Source organism: Silene latifolia, unplaced genomic scaffold (genome assembly GCF_048544455.1).
Source record: "Silene latifolia isolate original U9 population unplaced genomic scaffold, ASM4854445v1 chrun_scaffold_16, whole genome shotgun sequence".
Lineage (NCBI taxonomy): Eukaryota > Viridiplantae > Streptophyta > Magnoliopsida > Caryophyllales > Caryophyllaceae > Silene > Silene latifolia.
This window is the reverse complement of record NW_027413123.1, coordinates 10,022,936-10,039,554: the sequence shown is the minus strand read 5'-3', so window position 1 is coordinate 10,039,554 and position 16,619 is coordinate 10,022,936. Positions and strand designations below refer to the sequence as shown.

The following is a 16,619-nucleotide window of genomic DNA, read 5'->3' as shown; positions in this document are numbered from 1 at the left end:
AAAAGTCTTTTACGAACCTCTGGTAATAACCGGCCAACCCAAGGAAACTTCTTATCTCCGCAACATTCGTTGGTGATTCCCACTTTGACACGGCCTTAATTTTGTTATGGTCAACTGACACACCCTCTTTAGATATCACATGACCCAAGAATGCAACCTTGTCCAACCAAAACTCACATTTACTCAATTTAGCATACAAATTGTTTTCTCTCAAAGTTTGCAACACGATCCTTAGATGCCTCTCATGAGCCTCCTTTGTCTCAAAATATACCAAAATGCAATCAACGAAAGCAAACATAAATTTATCCAAGTAAGTGCTAAACACTCGGTTCATAAGATCCATGGAAACCGTCGGGGCATTAATCAACCCAAAAGGCATAACTACAAACTCATAATGACCATATCTCATCCTAATCGCCGTCTTGGGTATGTCTTCATTTTTAATCCTCAATTGGTGATACCCAGCCTAAGGTAGATTATTTAAAAAAACACCCACTCTACTTAGTTGGTCAAACAAATCATCAATGCGGGGTAAAGGATATTTATTCTTAATTGTTAGATTATTCAACTGCGTATACTCTATTCAACTCACGAGTATTACAAAGCTACCTCTCGTGGGCAGGCAGTTCATCTCCATCCCTAACAAGTGCTTAATAAGCTGTCTTGACCGAGTAACTACCATCCTTCGTCAAATCCGAGCACCAGTAATCCGTAGGATTGTTGTTACAAGTCTAATACTCATAACTCGATCGACCTTAAAGGATAGAAATAGCTTGCTTATGTCCTCACGGTTCCATCTTACGCTACCCGGCATCATTAAATCAGCAACCCGTGGATCACGCTCCACGTCCCCTCTCGGAGACAAAACACACCTTGAATTCGTAACTGAAATCCACGGATCGAGCCATTTGGAGTGGTGTTTTGGTATTTAACATTACAACCATAGTTTTTCTTCAATTATAAGCCCAAGGCAAAGCCTGATTACACAAGTCAACCATCCATACAGCTCCTCATACCGACTAAATCAAAGATCTTAATGAACAAGTAAATACAAAGCGAGTAACCTATCATTTAACGCTTGAAAGTTGAATCTCATCAGATACACAGCTTTCCTTCCTACCCTACTCGTTTCCTCGACTTTTCCCCTACCAATTTCAACACCCTCCTACATACCCATATAAATTGTCCCCTCGTTTCCAAATAAAATAATCATCCGGACTTGTAAACTACTACTATTTCTTTAAAATTAAACTCGCTAAATTGTCTTCTCTGATTACTCTACCATTTACGAGTGGCCAAATTAATCACAAAGAAAATGGAGTTCTTCGCGAAAGCAAAGGCAGTCCGTCTAAGGAGCCAACACAACAAGTATTTGGTGGCAGCGGAAGATGAAGAATCTGTCAAGCAAAGTCGCAGCGGTTCCTCAAAAACCGCACGTTGGTCTGTGGAACAAGTAGACAACAAACCAAATGTGATACGTTTAAAGAATTGTCAAAGCTGGAAATACCTAAGTGCAACAGACGACCCGTTCCTCCTAGGGATGACTGGGAGACGGGTCGGCCAGTCTTCTCCTAGGCTCCAAAACGACCCAACGGTCGAGTGGGAGCCTATCAGGGAAGGATCGCAAGTAAAATTAAGGACACGTAAGGGTAATTTTTTAAGAGCAAACGGTGGTATTCCACCTTGGAATAACTCGGTTACACATGACGTGCCGTCTAGGACTTCAACACAAGATTGGATATTATGGGATGTTGATGTGCTTGAGGTGGATTACGAATCAACGGTGGAGATGAAGGAGAGTAATGTTGTTGATGATCTGGGTAGTTTGTCGAGGAACTCTTCAAGTGGGTCCACCATTTCTAAAGCCGACTACTTTAAAGATTGTTATGAGGTTGGATCTCCTACTGCTACTGCATCTCACAGACATTCATCTCCTCATCAGGTCTGTTTCTCTTTTCTTCTTTTTTATTTCATTATACTTTTTTCAAGGCGTTACCTTTGATACGTACTGGGTAAACTCGAGCATACATATGCTCGCCTACAAATTATCTATACTAGGTTAACCACCCAAGAGGGTGATTAGTTCGAAGTCTAGAAGGTATGGCATCAGGCCATTTTACCCCACACGATTGAGAGTTTCACTCATGTTTTAATCACTAGACTCTATCCTTAACTGGCACGTTTTTGGCATTATTATAATCCTTCCCATTGTATAATACAATAATATCTCTTTTATTGGTAAAATTGATAAAGTAAGTATCGTATGAAAAAAATTACTGTCTAGATAATAGCTAATTTCATCTTGTCTAATTTCATCAAGTGTTGGTATATAGATCCGTTTTAGGATTGCGGTCTTATGAATAAGAAAGACTTTCCTTTTGCTTGTATTATTATTATTATGCTTTTGAAGTTTATACGCACCATATCACCCTTAATTAATGATAAATCATGGTGGTCCATGATGTTGAAATTGGACACGTATTGTTCACTTGACTACCTCTAGTAACGATAATGACAAAATTCTTGTTTCAGACTATCAATTTTCGTTTTAAAGTTTTAGACGGACATATGTGTTAATTTTATGGTTAAATATAATTAGTATAGTTAGTGTTACTATTTAGACCGTCAATTTTCGTTTAAATTTTTAGACGGGCATATGTGTTAATTTTATTGTTAAATATAATTACAATGGTATAGGTAGTGTTACCATTTATAATAACTTGTTTTCCATGATGTTATCTTTGACTATAAAATGACTATAAAATCCCGTTTTATTATTGTCTTATTATTGCAGACCAAAATAGCTTATCTGAAACATGATCAACTGAATCAACTATATTTACATCTTCTCTTGCAAGTTGCAACGTGATCTATTACAATTTGTCAAACCATATTTTGGTTGAAATATTTTTAACGGTTTAATTGAAGTAAGTATTACTGAAGTATGAGTAATCTCAGGGTAAGGAGAGTAATCAAAGTTATTCAGGGGATGAGTTTTCAAGGTCTTCGTTGTCTAGGAATTCATCTTCTGGCTCCACGGTTTCAAAACCTGATGATTACAAGGAATGTAGTGAGAAAGAGACCGTGTCACCCTCACCCGCGGTTGCTCCTAAGTCTGTTCGATCCGTAAGGCATTCCTCCACTGCTCAGGTGTGTTCATTTTCATGCGCATTGTGACTATATATATCAGTAATGTTATTTGTATTATTATTGTTAGCTTAATATAGCATTTGTCAAAGTATATAAAAGGAAAATCTCCAATATAGACACCCAAGGTTTCATCTAATTCTATTATGGGCGCCCAAAGTTTGCATAATTTCAATCTAGCTACCTCAGGACTCGGGTTTTACCATAATCTCATTTTTGGGTACCAAGGTTTGGGTAGTTTCTCTAGCTCTTTGTTTCTTCCCATTTCAATAAAACATTAAGGGGGTGTTTGGTTGGGTATATTGGAATGGAATGGAATGGATTAGATCCATTCCATTGTTTGGTTGGGGTGATTTGGAATGGAGTTAGATACCCAATGGATTCTAACTCCACCACAACCCCTTGGAATCCCATACTCACCCTTCCCCCTTGGATTCAAACTTCATTCCTCCTCTTTATAATTTGTGGTGAACCAAACAACATTAGACAAGTATGGATTTAGAACCTCATACCACCCTACTATCAAACTCCATTCCATTCCATTCCGACTTGTTGAACCAAACGACTCCTAAGAGTTTAAATATGTACTTTCTCTAGCTCTTTGTTTCTTCCCATTTCAATAAAACACTACTCACATATATTAGATACATGAAAGGAAAATCTATTTCCGGAGGAAGTAATAAGTTTGCATACGTTTAACTTTATTGTGTTTTACTACACACAAGCCACAAGCCACAAGCCACAACCCACACCACATAATAAACTTAAAGTTTAGCTAATGAGAGTAACATTAAGAGTATTAATATATAATTAAGTAAATAAATATCATTGGCTAAAATTCCAACTCAAATTAATTAATCAATACTATATATTAAATCCATAAACCAAGGTAATTAAATGTAATTAAAAAAAGTACAAATTAATTATACTATAAAAATCACTAGCACCGTGTGATGGACCCGATTAAGGGATCTCTATGCAAATATTATATAGTTTGGGTTAAAATTAAATTATATAGAAGTTTGGTAATTTCCTAAAAATTTGTAAGAGACTAAAACATGGTCAATTTCCTTAAAATAAAATAATTAATTAAGATGGTCAATTTCAAGGAGACTAAAAGAAAGAAGATCTTCGTAATTTTCCTAAATATTTATAGAAGACTAGGAGATGGTCAATTTCCTTAAAATAAAATTATTAATTAGTATAAACATGCACACTTATGGTATTAATTATTATCATCATAAAATTATATATTAAATTTAAAATCTATGCAATTTTATTAAACTTTATAGTTTATTAGATGTATAGAGATGTTATTTATTTAACATACAAAAATAAAATAAGTATGTTATAAATAATTCAAGTTAGATTCCATAATATATAATATTGCATAATTCTTTCGATTTGATTTAATGCATATATGTAATATATTTATATAAATATATAATACTCATTACGTACTAATTAAATCATTAAAAATTTGATTTAATTGCATGTCTAAATAGTAAAAGTAATTTCGTCAGTAAAGAAAAGAATTGTAGTAACTTTGGATATAGTTATATGATAGTAATCACTCATTTGAATAGTAAAAGTAACAATATTATCAGCGATATTAGTGAAAGTGGTAGAAACAACATCGGGAGTAGTGAAATAATCAATATTAATGCGGCAATAGTGAAAGTAACAATAATTACGGCGGGAGTAGTGAAATTATCAATATTAATGCGGCAGTAGTGACAGTAACATTAATTACGGCGGGAGTAGTGAGAGTAACAATGACTACAGGCAAGTAATGAAATGTTATTACTATTGTTTCATTAATAAGAGTAAAATATTAATAGCGGGAGTAGTGAATTTGTCTCAAAATTTATTTCATCGTAATTTTAGGATGGGTCATAGAAAAATATATTAATGATAAATTTATGGGTTATGCAACTTTAAGTAATTTTATTTAATGAAAAAAAAAATAATGATAAGTAGAGGTAGCTCGGGAGAAGCCGGGCACCAATACTAGTATTAGTAACAAAAGAAACCATAGATGTTTTAAAGTAATTTAAATATTATACATTACGTACTAATTAAATCATTAAAAATTGGTAATCTAACTAGAAAAGTAGAAATATTTAAACTAAAATTAGTTCAACCTTTAGGTAATTAAATTGGAATCAGATTAAACCTTAGATAGCTAAAGTAAAACTAATCAAATCTTAGTACCCAAAGACCAAAGTGAAACTATAATCAAACCTTCTCAAATACCCAAACCGGAATAAGACAACTCTCACTTACTCATATTGAAATTAACCCAAATGTCAGACACTCAGTGGCGGATCTTAGTGTACGTGCATCTAGGTCTGGCCCACCCAGAATCTATAATATGTACTCCCTCCTATTCACAATAAACTTCTCTATTTCCTTTTTCGTCTATTCACAATAACTTCCTTATTTCCTTTTTTGGTAAGTATTTGTGTGGTCCAAATTTAATTGTATGGTGGGGTAGTGTATTTGTGTGGTCCAAATTTAATTATATGGTGGGATAGTGTGTTCCTTAATATTTGTGCCAAAATTAAATGGGAGGTTTATTGTAAATAGGAGGGAGTATAATTCAGCGACTCTCATATGCATGATTGCTAGGCTCCTAATCGAAGAAGAAACCATAATTCGATCCCACTACTACCATCTACCCTATTTTTATTCAGTGAGGATCCTCTATTCTATTTGGTGTCCCATTTTGTGTGCCACACCACTTAGCTTCTAACACATCAACAAATTAATATATTTATTACAATATTTTATTTTGGCACAAGTGATGTGTCGACATGTAAGTGGTGTGCCACATAATGGAACAAAAAGATGGGACAGAGGATCCTCATTGATTTTTATTTTAGTATTACAATTTCTATATAGAAGGTTTTAATTTCGATTCTCAACCCCGTTAGACATTTTACTCAAGATTCGCTACTACAGTATGTAGACATCTATACTGAAAATTTTCTTATATAAAAGTGAATTTTTTATATAACCCCCTTTTATGTACCATCTTTTACAAATAACCCCCTTTTAAGTCCATTTTTACAAATAACCCCCTTAAAAATCATTTAATCCTAAAAATTACCCCTTAATGTTGATTACTCTAATGATTTTTATAAAACCCGATCTATATATGATATTACGACTTAAACTTATACTCCCTCATATTCTACATAACCGTCCCATTGTGAAAATGGCACAAAAATTAAGAAAGTGAGTTTAGACCACACAAAACGGACAATGAGACAGTTATGTGAATAGACGGAAATGGAATTGAATTTGGACCACACAACACTTACCAAAAATAGACAATAGGACATTTATCCGACTAAACGGAAATGGACAATGGGACGATTATCTGGAATAAGAGGGAGTATAATATACCTAAACTACCCTTGCCTTACTCATAACTATACCCAGTCTCCCCCATTCATTCACTCATCTGATGTGTCAGGTGCTCCAAACATTGCAATGGTAAAGTCAAAAGAATTCGAAGTGGATAGGATAAGTGTACTCTCAAATAAACTTGTAGCACTCATTCTGTCTTTCCAGCAAATGAAAGATTGATGAAAACATGCATATTGTGTAGGAGATGAAAATATATTTGGACTAAACTCCCCATACTTGATTTATCAGGCTTTAATGTTTCACATTCATTACTACCCGCTTTCAAAGCATTTGTGTATATTGTTGCTCAATGATGCACCGTTCCTCTGTCGCTTTTCCATGGATCACTTGAATGAATTTGAGGATTTTCATGTTAATTCTCAAATCAATCAATTAAACCCAAATTTCACCACTCAATACCAAAGAGATTCTTCCAAAGCCCAAAATCTTTGACCTCAATTCAGCATCATCAGGCTCGGAAGTTTAAAGGGTCAGTCATAACTCATACGCCTTATTGGATTGGCATTTAGAGCTCGATGATGATCGTGTGGAGGCAGTACCAAATTCAGATGAAGCGGGTGTTGATGATGGAAACTTAGGTCTTTTTTTCAATCCCAAATCCGAGAGATCAAAGTCCGCCTTTCGCATCCCTTGATCCTTGCTATAACAGCCCCGAGAACCCTTAACTGGTAGTTGTTGTACTTCCCACACCAAGAAGCGGCAACAATTCGCAGTGGGAAAGGAGTGGCGGAATTTGGGTTTAATTGATTGATTTGGGAATTGATTTCGGGGTTTATGTTTTGATTTGGGATTTGTCAATTAAGTGATAAGTGAATGAATGAGTGTGGTTGTTGGGTGGGTAGTGTTATGACTTACTCCCTCCATTCAACTCCACACTACCACTATTCTATTTTGGTCCATTCAATTCCACACTACCACTTTCTATAATTGGCAAAATAATACCCTATTTTGTCCTAATTAAAACACCATATTTAAACTAAATGCCACTCATGACCCACAATAATTCCCATCAAGACTCATATTCACCATTAATAAAGAACTTTTTGTATAAAACATTTGTCCTTTTAATACTATTTTAATTTCTTCTTAAAACTTGTGCATAAAGGATAATGGTAGTGTGAAGTTGAATGGAGGGAGTATGACTTATGAGTAAGATGAAGGTAGTTTAGGTATATTACATAAGTTTTAGTCTTAGGCTCTGTTTGGCACGACACTTCAGACAACTTATTTGATCAAAGTAGCTTATTTGACCAAAATTTCAGCTACCTGATTTGTTTGCAAGTGTTTGGCAAGTAGCTTATTTGGGCAAATAAGGTATCTGAAATGAAATGCTACATCAGGTACCTGAAATGACTTATTTTCCATTTTGTACCCCTTTGTTCTATAATATTAAATAATTTTCATATCCTTTTACGTCATTTTATCAAAACCAGCTACCTTTTCAGCTAGTTTGCCAAACACATTTTTATATAATCAGTTACCTTATCAGCTCCTAATTTTCAGCTACCTTATCAGTTACCTTTTCAGGTTTCAATTAGTTTTTCAGTTTTCAGCTACCTTTTCAGGTTTCATCTACCTTTTCAGGTAGTTTTGCCAAACAGAGCCTTAATATCGTATATAGATCGGGTTTTATAAAAATCGTTAGCGTAATCAATATTAGGGGGTAATTTTTAGGATTAAGTGATATTTAAGGAGGTTATTTGTAAAAATAGACTTAAAAGGGGGCTATTTGTAAAAAAAAGGTACATAAAAGGAGGTTATATACAAAATTCACTATATAAAATGATACTCCCTCTTATTCACCATTTTCTTCCCTATTTCCTTTTACGGATTATTCACGTTTTCTTCCCTATTTCCTTTTTTGGGTTGAATTGTGTGGTCCAAATTCAATAGCATATGGGGTAGTGTATTTTATGTGGTCCAAATTCAATTCTTATTTCTTGTGCACAAAGAAAAGGAGAAGAAAATAGTGAATAGGCTATTATGATAATAAGGTACTTGGCTGTTTCAGTGAGTTGCCACTCAATAATTATGTCTGATTCAAGTACCTCCAATTGGTTAATGTCAATTGACGACTTTTGATGGGTGATGCTTGCAACTTGCCAGGCCATGAATTGGTCAAACAAATCAGATATGACCTTCCACAAACAACTACCGTTTATACATCTGAGGTAGTACCTCTTATTGTTTATTTTCTAAGTTTTATTGTAAAGTTTTTGAGTTCTACTTTAGTATAAAGTTTTTGAGCACATTTACTAAAACATTATACTAAAAAAATATAATATTGCTCAAAAACTATATTTATAAATGGTAATATGCTCAGAAAAAATGTGTATATGCTCAAAAACTACAAGGTTTGAGGTACTACCTCAGATGCGTAATCCTTTTTCTCCAAACAACTACTCCGTCCATTCAACTCAACACTACCATTATCTATTTTGTACACTATTCATAGTTAAGTATTCAATTTCAATTTTCTCTCAATACATAAGTGAAAATATATTCATGTGTGATCTTATTTTATTCGTCGTTATGACTTACGAGTATATTAAAAATATCTAACTTTTATATTTTTTGCAAATACGTAGCTAATGATATTTAGCGCGTAAAAGACGCGTTGCCAAGCGTGAAAAAAGAAAGTGGTAGCGTGGAGTTGAATGGAGGGAGTATTATATTGGGTGATCGAGTCGTTAGTAAATACTCCCTCCTATTCACTATGATATTCCACATTATTTTTGGCTAGTTTTAAAAAAAATGAAATTTGTGGTGAAAAATGGAGGAATTGGAAAGTAAGAAGGAAAATGTGGGGTCACAAATTCTAAGAACCACAAATTATAAACTAATAAGAAAAGTAGTGAATTTGTCATTTTAAGAAATGTGGAAGATATTAGAGAATAAGAGGTAGTACTAAATACTCCCAAGTCCCAGTTATTTGTTGTCCTTTTTATATTAGGGTGTCTCAGTGAGTTGTTGTCCTTTCTATTTCAAGAATGAACTTCATGAACAATTTGATCATTCACACTCAATTTGTTCCACATATTATTTAGTAATTGACCATTTAATCTTTGTGTCAAAACCAAAAGACAATGATCAACTGAGAGTCTGAGACGGAGAGAGTCGTAATTACGAGTAATAAAAAATAAACACATAATTGGTGTACTGAAATTTCTCCAACACTATTCTTTATATAAGACAAGTATGGAGTATATGCTATGAAGTACTTCCTTTGTTCCATATGATTATTTACGTTTGCTTTATATATGTATGTCAATGCTTGTTTTATTTTGTTCATATTTTTATTTACATATTATTAAAAATTATAAAAATTTGATATTCATAATACACTCGGTAAGACGATTTAAACAATATCTCATATGACTATCTTTTATGTTATACATTCGAAGTTGTATTGAGATTCTTCTCACTTATTTTAATGCCCAAAAAGCAAACGTAAACAATTCAATGGAATGGAGGAAGTATTTCTTAAAGTATTGGTATAATGGTATTAGTATTTCAGATGTTTCTATTTTAAATATCTTACTGAAGGCTCTGTTTGGTAAACTAACTGAAAAAGTAGCTGAAATCTGAAAAGGTAGCTAAAAACTGAAAAGCTAACTGAAACTTGAAAAAATAACTGATAAGGTAGCTGAAAATTAGGAACTGATAAGGTAGCTGATTATATAAAAAAAAAATGTTTGACAAACTAACTGAAAAGGTAAGTGGTTTTAATGAAATGACGTAAAAGGATATGATAATTATTTACACAAATTCTTGTTTGTGACGGCACATATCCGTCACTCTTGAGTGACGGATACCATTTTACCTCACAAAGTACCCACTTTTTCTCTCTCTGCAACACTATTTATGTGGTCCGCTTTCTCCACTAACCCATTTTGTTACCATTTTAACTCACAAAATATCCACCACAAATGGTAACCCGTCACAAGGGAGACCAATTGAATTATTTAATAATATAGATTTAAAGGGTAAAAACGGAAAATCAAACCGAATCAGGTACCTGAAATCTCAAATGCTACTCTAGATAGTATTTCATTTTAGGTAACTTAATTAGTTAAATAAGCTACTTGTCAAACGCTTACAAAAAAATAAGGTACCTGAAATTTTAGTCAAATAAGCTACTTTGACCGGATCGGGTACCTAAAATACCTTACCGAACCTAAGTAATTAATACTCCGTATACTGTATATTAAATTGTCTCCCCATATAATAATGTAATACTGTTATGGCTTGTTTGTAAATGAAAAATAAAGATATGTATGTAAAGAAGTTAGGGAGTATAAAACAGTTTCACATTTTTAAGACTAAACGAAAATTATTAACAAAAAGGACAAATCGGTGAAACTATCTACCCAAAATATATTTTCTTTAACCATGATTTTCCTATTGCGTTCACAGTAAACTTTTTAACATTGTATCCACACATGCAAACGTATGATATAGCTCATTTGTTACATCTTTCCTTATTTATGTTAGTCGGATTTTCTTCTCTCTTTCATTTTTTGGAATGTTTTATGTCCTATAAAATTTAATTGTATGTGGGGTAGAGTGTTTGTGTGGTCCGAAATTAATTCCTTATTTCTTGTGCAAATTGAAAAAGGGAAGAAATAAACAACTAGGAAGGAGTACATAGTTTCAAATAATGAACATAAGCTGAATGAACGTCCCTTTTACATTTCCACTGCATAAGTTTATGAACATTCTTTTACGTTTTTTTTAACTGCTATAAATAGAGTAGAGCCTCATGTATGTGATTCAATAAACATCACTATGCCAACCTATATCCATCTCTTTTACTCTCATTATCTCAATGAGTTGTTCTTTATTTCAATTTTGAAGTGTATCATTAAATCATTCATCTGTTAATATATTTCAATTTTGGTCAAGTATTGGACAAATGTGTAAGTGAACATATATAGCTTCTTTATTTTATTGTTATATTCCCATACCTTGTATTTTTTTCAATGTATAAGTAAATTTGATTTAAATTGGTTTATTGTCATTTGTCAACATATGATAACAGCGTCGGACTCAATGTCCAAAGGAAATCCAACAAGTGTCTGAAAAACAAACGCGAGTCTCGGCTTTTGCCAACCATGTTCGAGACAAATCCAGGGTACTCGTTTATTATGTAAAAATTTGTACATTTCATATCTGACCCGTTTGTTTATGCGTTCGCTTTGCATTCAACCATCAAAAATTAGTCCAAGATACTTGTACAAATTTTGATATGCTCTCTGTGTTTTTGTGTTGGATACAGCATTCTGATTCTTTCAATAAGCTCAGATCAGTGTTAAATGGCCTAGATGACCTACTTGACGATGATAATGACGGCCATGAAGCACAATCCGAGGCAGAGTCTGAGCCTATAGTAGAATCACCATTACATAAACCTCATTTACTAGAAGTCAAGATGGCAAAGCACACCCTTAAAGAACTAAACAGCTTCGACTATGAGACCTTCTTATCTTCCGGCAAAGAAAAGAAGTTAGAGGAGGCTTTAAAGATTCTCATTGCCGATTTCAAAATGTCAGGCCGGGGCCAAGTGCCCGAGGAGCTACAAAGTTTACTTGGTCAACTCAAGACGATGAGACAGGACCATGACTCGGCTTCTCGAGATATGGAGGAGTACACAACATTTTCAATAAGGAGATTAGAGGTGAAGGGAGAGCTAAAGAAAGACGCTTCAAAGGCTCATGAATTGGAGACCTTGGAAGAAGAATTGAGCAACATGCTAACGAGTTCAAGAGCAAAGAGGGAGGAGTTGTTAAAACAACTCGAGGAAGTGGAGAATAGTATCAAGGTCACAGAGAAGGCCCTGTCGGATAATGGTTTGGAGATTGACGAGCTTGTGCTGAGAATCGGAGAGAAGAGTGAGAGTCTTAGGGAGATGGAGAGGAATGACAAGTCGTGGCAAGCAAGGAAGGTTGATGCTGAGAATACATTGGAAAAGGTGGAGGACGATTGGGTCAATATGAAAGGTTTGTTTGAAGATGTTTGATTGAGGCCTCTGTTTGTAAACTAAATACGAGTGGTACGGTATAGACTTTGTGCAATGTGAGAGATTAAATTTTGTATAACCTCAGTTTGTATTTTTGCTGATTACTAAAATCAATCACCTTACCGATGTGAGATTATATTTATTATGTACTTTATATGACTATAATATTCCGTATCTTATTATTTCCGAATAAAGATTTATCAGGCTGAGTTTAAATTAAATATAAGGGTTTTTTTGTCAGGGAGTACTTAACATTTAGCCTCATTAGCACCAAGGGTATCTAACTTTTTTTTTTTTTTCCCAAATGTACCTAAAATTTATATTTTGTTTGTTAACAAATACTTCTTCCAATTTCCTTTTATCTTCCCCTTTCTTTTGGACACAAAAATTAAGAAAGGGGAAGAAAGAAGGAATAAAGTATTGTAAGTTGTGAAATTTATAGGTGAGAGAAAATAATAAATAATGAATAATGAATAAAGAATAGATAAAGTAATGAGAGTTGTTGATTTTTTAGGAGAGAGAAATTAATAAAAAATGAATAAAACATACCAAAAAAGGAAAGAGGGAAGATAATCAAACTTGTGTGAAAAAGGAAAGAGGGAAGATAATAGAAAATTGGAGGGAGTACTAATTGAAGAATTCTGTTAAATATAGTCAAGATTCCGCTAAAATTAAAAACATAAATAAAAATTGTTTAAAACTTATAAATACCATTGTTAATTCACTAACTCACTCCTCAACCTTTCTTCCTCCTTCAAATCTCCCTCCCATTACCCAACCCCATAACCACCCTCCTTACTCACCTATTTTTCCCCAACACCATCTATCTCTCAATTATCACCACAAAACTCGTAATCCTAATCTACTTCTTCCTCTTCAAGAACTATAGCACGATTTGCAACTCATACATATAACTATTATCAATCTCCATTGTTGTTCTTCATCATCTTCTTTGTTACTCATCTTCACCTTTCTACTTTCAACTCTAATCATCTTCTCTATATCATTTATCTTTATCTTGCATCCTTTTGACACTCCCTTACTTCTCTCTTCTTAAACCCCTAGATATTATGGGTATTGTACTTGTTAGTTACAAGGTATTTTTTTAATTTTCTTGTTGAATTATTCTATGGTGGAGGAAAATTGAATTAGATGGGGAAATGAAGAGGGTGGTTAATTAGGATAGGTTGGAGGAAATGAAGAAAGGGTTAATTTAATAAAAAATTATTTTTAGGTAAAGGATTAAAGAGAAAAATTAAGGTCTTCATTACGTTTTCCGGTAGTTTTGACGAAAATCTGACTTTTTTTAACGGCAATTAGCAATTGGTACTTCTCACAAGTTAACATAAAATTTTAGGTACCTTTGAGCAAAAAATAAAAAAAAAAGTTAGGTACCTTGATGTCAATGAGCTTAAATGTTAGGTACTCCCTCACTAAAAACCCTAAATATATCAAACATATGTATCCTTAATCAATTTAGACTACTTTTGTGTTAATTCAATCGTCTTTAGGCCATGTTGGACCAATATTGCAAACTGTAGATACCCATATCTGTCGATATTGGAATTTATAGAAAACCCGACAAACACCCGATGATGATAGGACGCATGTATTTATTAGTTGTCATTGTCTTTATTTGGGCTCGCTTTACGATGTGGAATGAGCGTTGTCGACGGAGTATTTTATTAATTTAAATGATATTTAAATTAAAGCTTTTTTAAGTGAATTCATTTTATTGTTTTAATTTGAATTTATTTCCTTGAATTTATTTTATTGAAAATAAAATATATTTTTTTTGATTTGAAAAATCATTCATTTTAAATGTGCTATTTGATTTGAAAAATCGAATTTGAAAATTTAAAACTCGTTTCAACCACGCGTTTTGGAGCTCGATTTTAGCTCGGTTTTTAAGCCCGTTTTCTTTACGAGTTGGCACGAATCTCGAGTACACTAACCAACCTAGGCCTCTACCCATTCAACCCCAGTTCGAACCCCCATATCCACACCCAAATCTCGTCCTAAACACTCCCCAACACAGCCCAATTCCTTCCTTTACCCGTGTTTGTATAGCCCATCGAAAGCCCTTCTAAACCGACTCAAACTTGGTCCAAACCCGCAACCCATCACCATCAACCCGCGCTCCACATTACCCACAACAACCCAGCACCTAGAACACCACAAAACCCATCCAATTCCCGTCCCAAATACTCCACAAACAGCCCGCAACACAAGCAGCCCCCCCTGTTTTGCGTGCTCAATCCCGAGCCCAAAACCCGCTCCAAACAGCTACCAAACCCGTGCCCATTAACCCTACACCATACCCTAGTATCCTACCCATATTACCTTAGCTTAACCACCAAGAAAACCCCCATACAAACCCTAAAAACCCCACGAATTAGCTGATGGACAGCAGCTATGCGAAACAGGCCCGACTGCTTGTTGCCCTACTTCTACCCTTCGAAACTCCTTATAAATACTCCCCCTTCACCATACATTCATTCCTCTAAGTTCTCCACACAACATACTACAAATAACAACCATCAATCGTCCAAAACAACCCTAAACTAAAGCCGTGACAGCCGCTCGAAAACAGGGACACAAATCTTGTTTTCGAGTTTCTGTCTTGGTCTTTGGCCTTGAGTCTCGTGCACAAATCCCATTAAAACTTCTAGTTTGTTTCCATATTCACAAAATTCAGTCTTTCTAGTTTCCAAAACATCTTTCGGTTTGAAAAATCGTTGAGAAACGAAGTCGTGGTGAGCGATTGAAATTCGCTGCTCAAGTCTGCCTTTTGAACGTGTTTGTTTCGTGATTTCAAAATTCAATTTCAATTGTCTTCGTCGACGACGGCCCCTCGAGATAAAATCTACGATCGATTACGACCCAAGACGGTGTCAACGATACATGTAGGTTGAGGGTGCATTAAAACTCCCTTCTCTCCTTTTTATTTCGTTTTTTTATTGTTTATTTACTAACCATTGTCTAACATCGTCTAACTAATATCGAAACTAGAATAGTTTGAGTATGAGTTAAAGTACCATTCCGGCACCCGCGTTGACTTGAGATGGGAAAGAAATCCGCCATATCGGTCGGTCGTACACCCCGTCTCATTTACATATCCTCGTGTTGGAATAGGGCAATTTAATAAATCGAGTTTATTTAATTTACGTGTATTTATTTTTAACCATATAAAAATTGATTTTTTATGATTTTCCAGACCTATAATTTGTAATTTTAATTTAGGTAGATTTTCGTAATTTATTGCATTGATTTAGTATTTATTTTGTAATTAGCAATGTTTTAATTCAAAACCCGCGCAGTGCACGGGTCAATTCTGACATATTTCGAAAATTTAAGATCCGTGCAGTGCACGGGTTATTCCAGGTTTTGTGTTTTAATTTGCTCCTTTGTTTGACTTTGTTTGATTAATCCTTAGTTTAATTAGTTTATGATTTAGATTTTAATTTACTTTATTTATAATTTATATTGTATGTATGAGCTAACCACTAATGTTTGTTAATACATCTTATGCTAAGCGTAAGCCTTCCTATCCCCTTCTTTGGATGTGTTTTCTAGTTTAATCAATGAACCTCACATGCTAAACCACTTCGACGAAGTTAAATGCATTTTAAACGACTTAGAATGAAATTCGCATGATAGGATTTAAATTCAATGGTTGCATACGCATGTGATATCTTTCCGAAATAGTCATCTTTCACCTAGTAGAGACCGTTATTGCAACGGGCGGGGCTGGGTGTTGTTTTAATGAAATTAAATTAACTTCCTAACACGTAAAGTCACACGAATTCAAATCTCTAAAATTGGTTTCTAAATTCCATTTAAAAATTTAGTGGCGACTCTTTTAAAATTAAAAATGTTTTGAAAAAGCATTTGAGTGGAGCGTTTTTCCATGGTCCAGACAAACGTCATGTGTTTATGCATACGATAAATATAACTCATTATTTTTTGGTGTAAACTGGGGTGTCCACCGTCGACAACAGTGTATCTCACGAAGACC

General features: G+C 34.2%; 1 protein-coding gene across 2 annotated transcripts; it reads left to right on the top strand.

Moving 5' to 3' along the window:
* The first annotated feature begins 1,052 nt into the window (after positions 1 to 1,052).
* On the top strand, positions 1,053 to 12,758 carry LOC141637322 (uncharacterized). Of its 2 annotated transcripts, XM_074446879.1 has the most exons (4): positions 1,081 to 1,942; positions 2,959 to 3,150; positions 11,624 to 11,716; positions 11,861 to 12,758. In XM_074446879.1, the coding sequence occupies exons 1-4, from the start codon at positions 1,316 to 1,318 to the stop codon at positions 12,599 to 12,601; spliced, it is 1,653 nt and encodes a 550-aa protein (XP_074302980.1). In that variant the 5' UTR covers positions 1,081 to 1,315; the 3' UTR covers positions 12,602 to 12,758. The 2 variants fall into 2 exon arrangements, with proteins under 2 accessions (XP_074302981.1, XP_074302980.1); XM_074446880.1 differs by lacking the exon at positions 11,624 to 11,716 and having other exon boundaries at positions 1,053 to 1,942.
* The last annotated feature ends 3,861 nt before the right edge of the window (positions 12,759 to 16,619 follow it).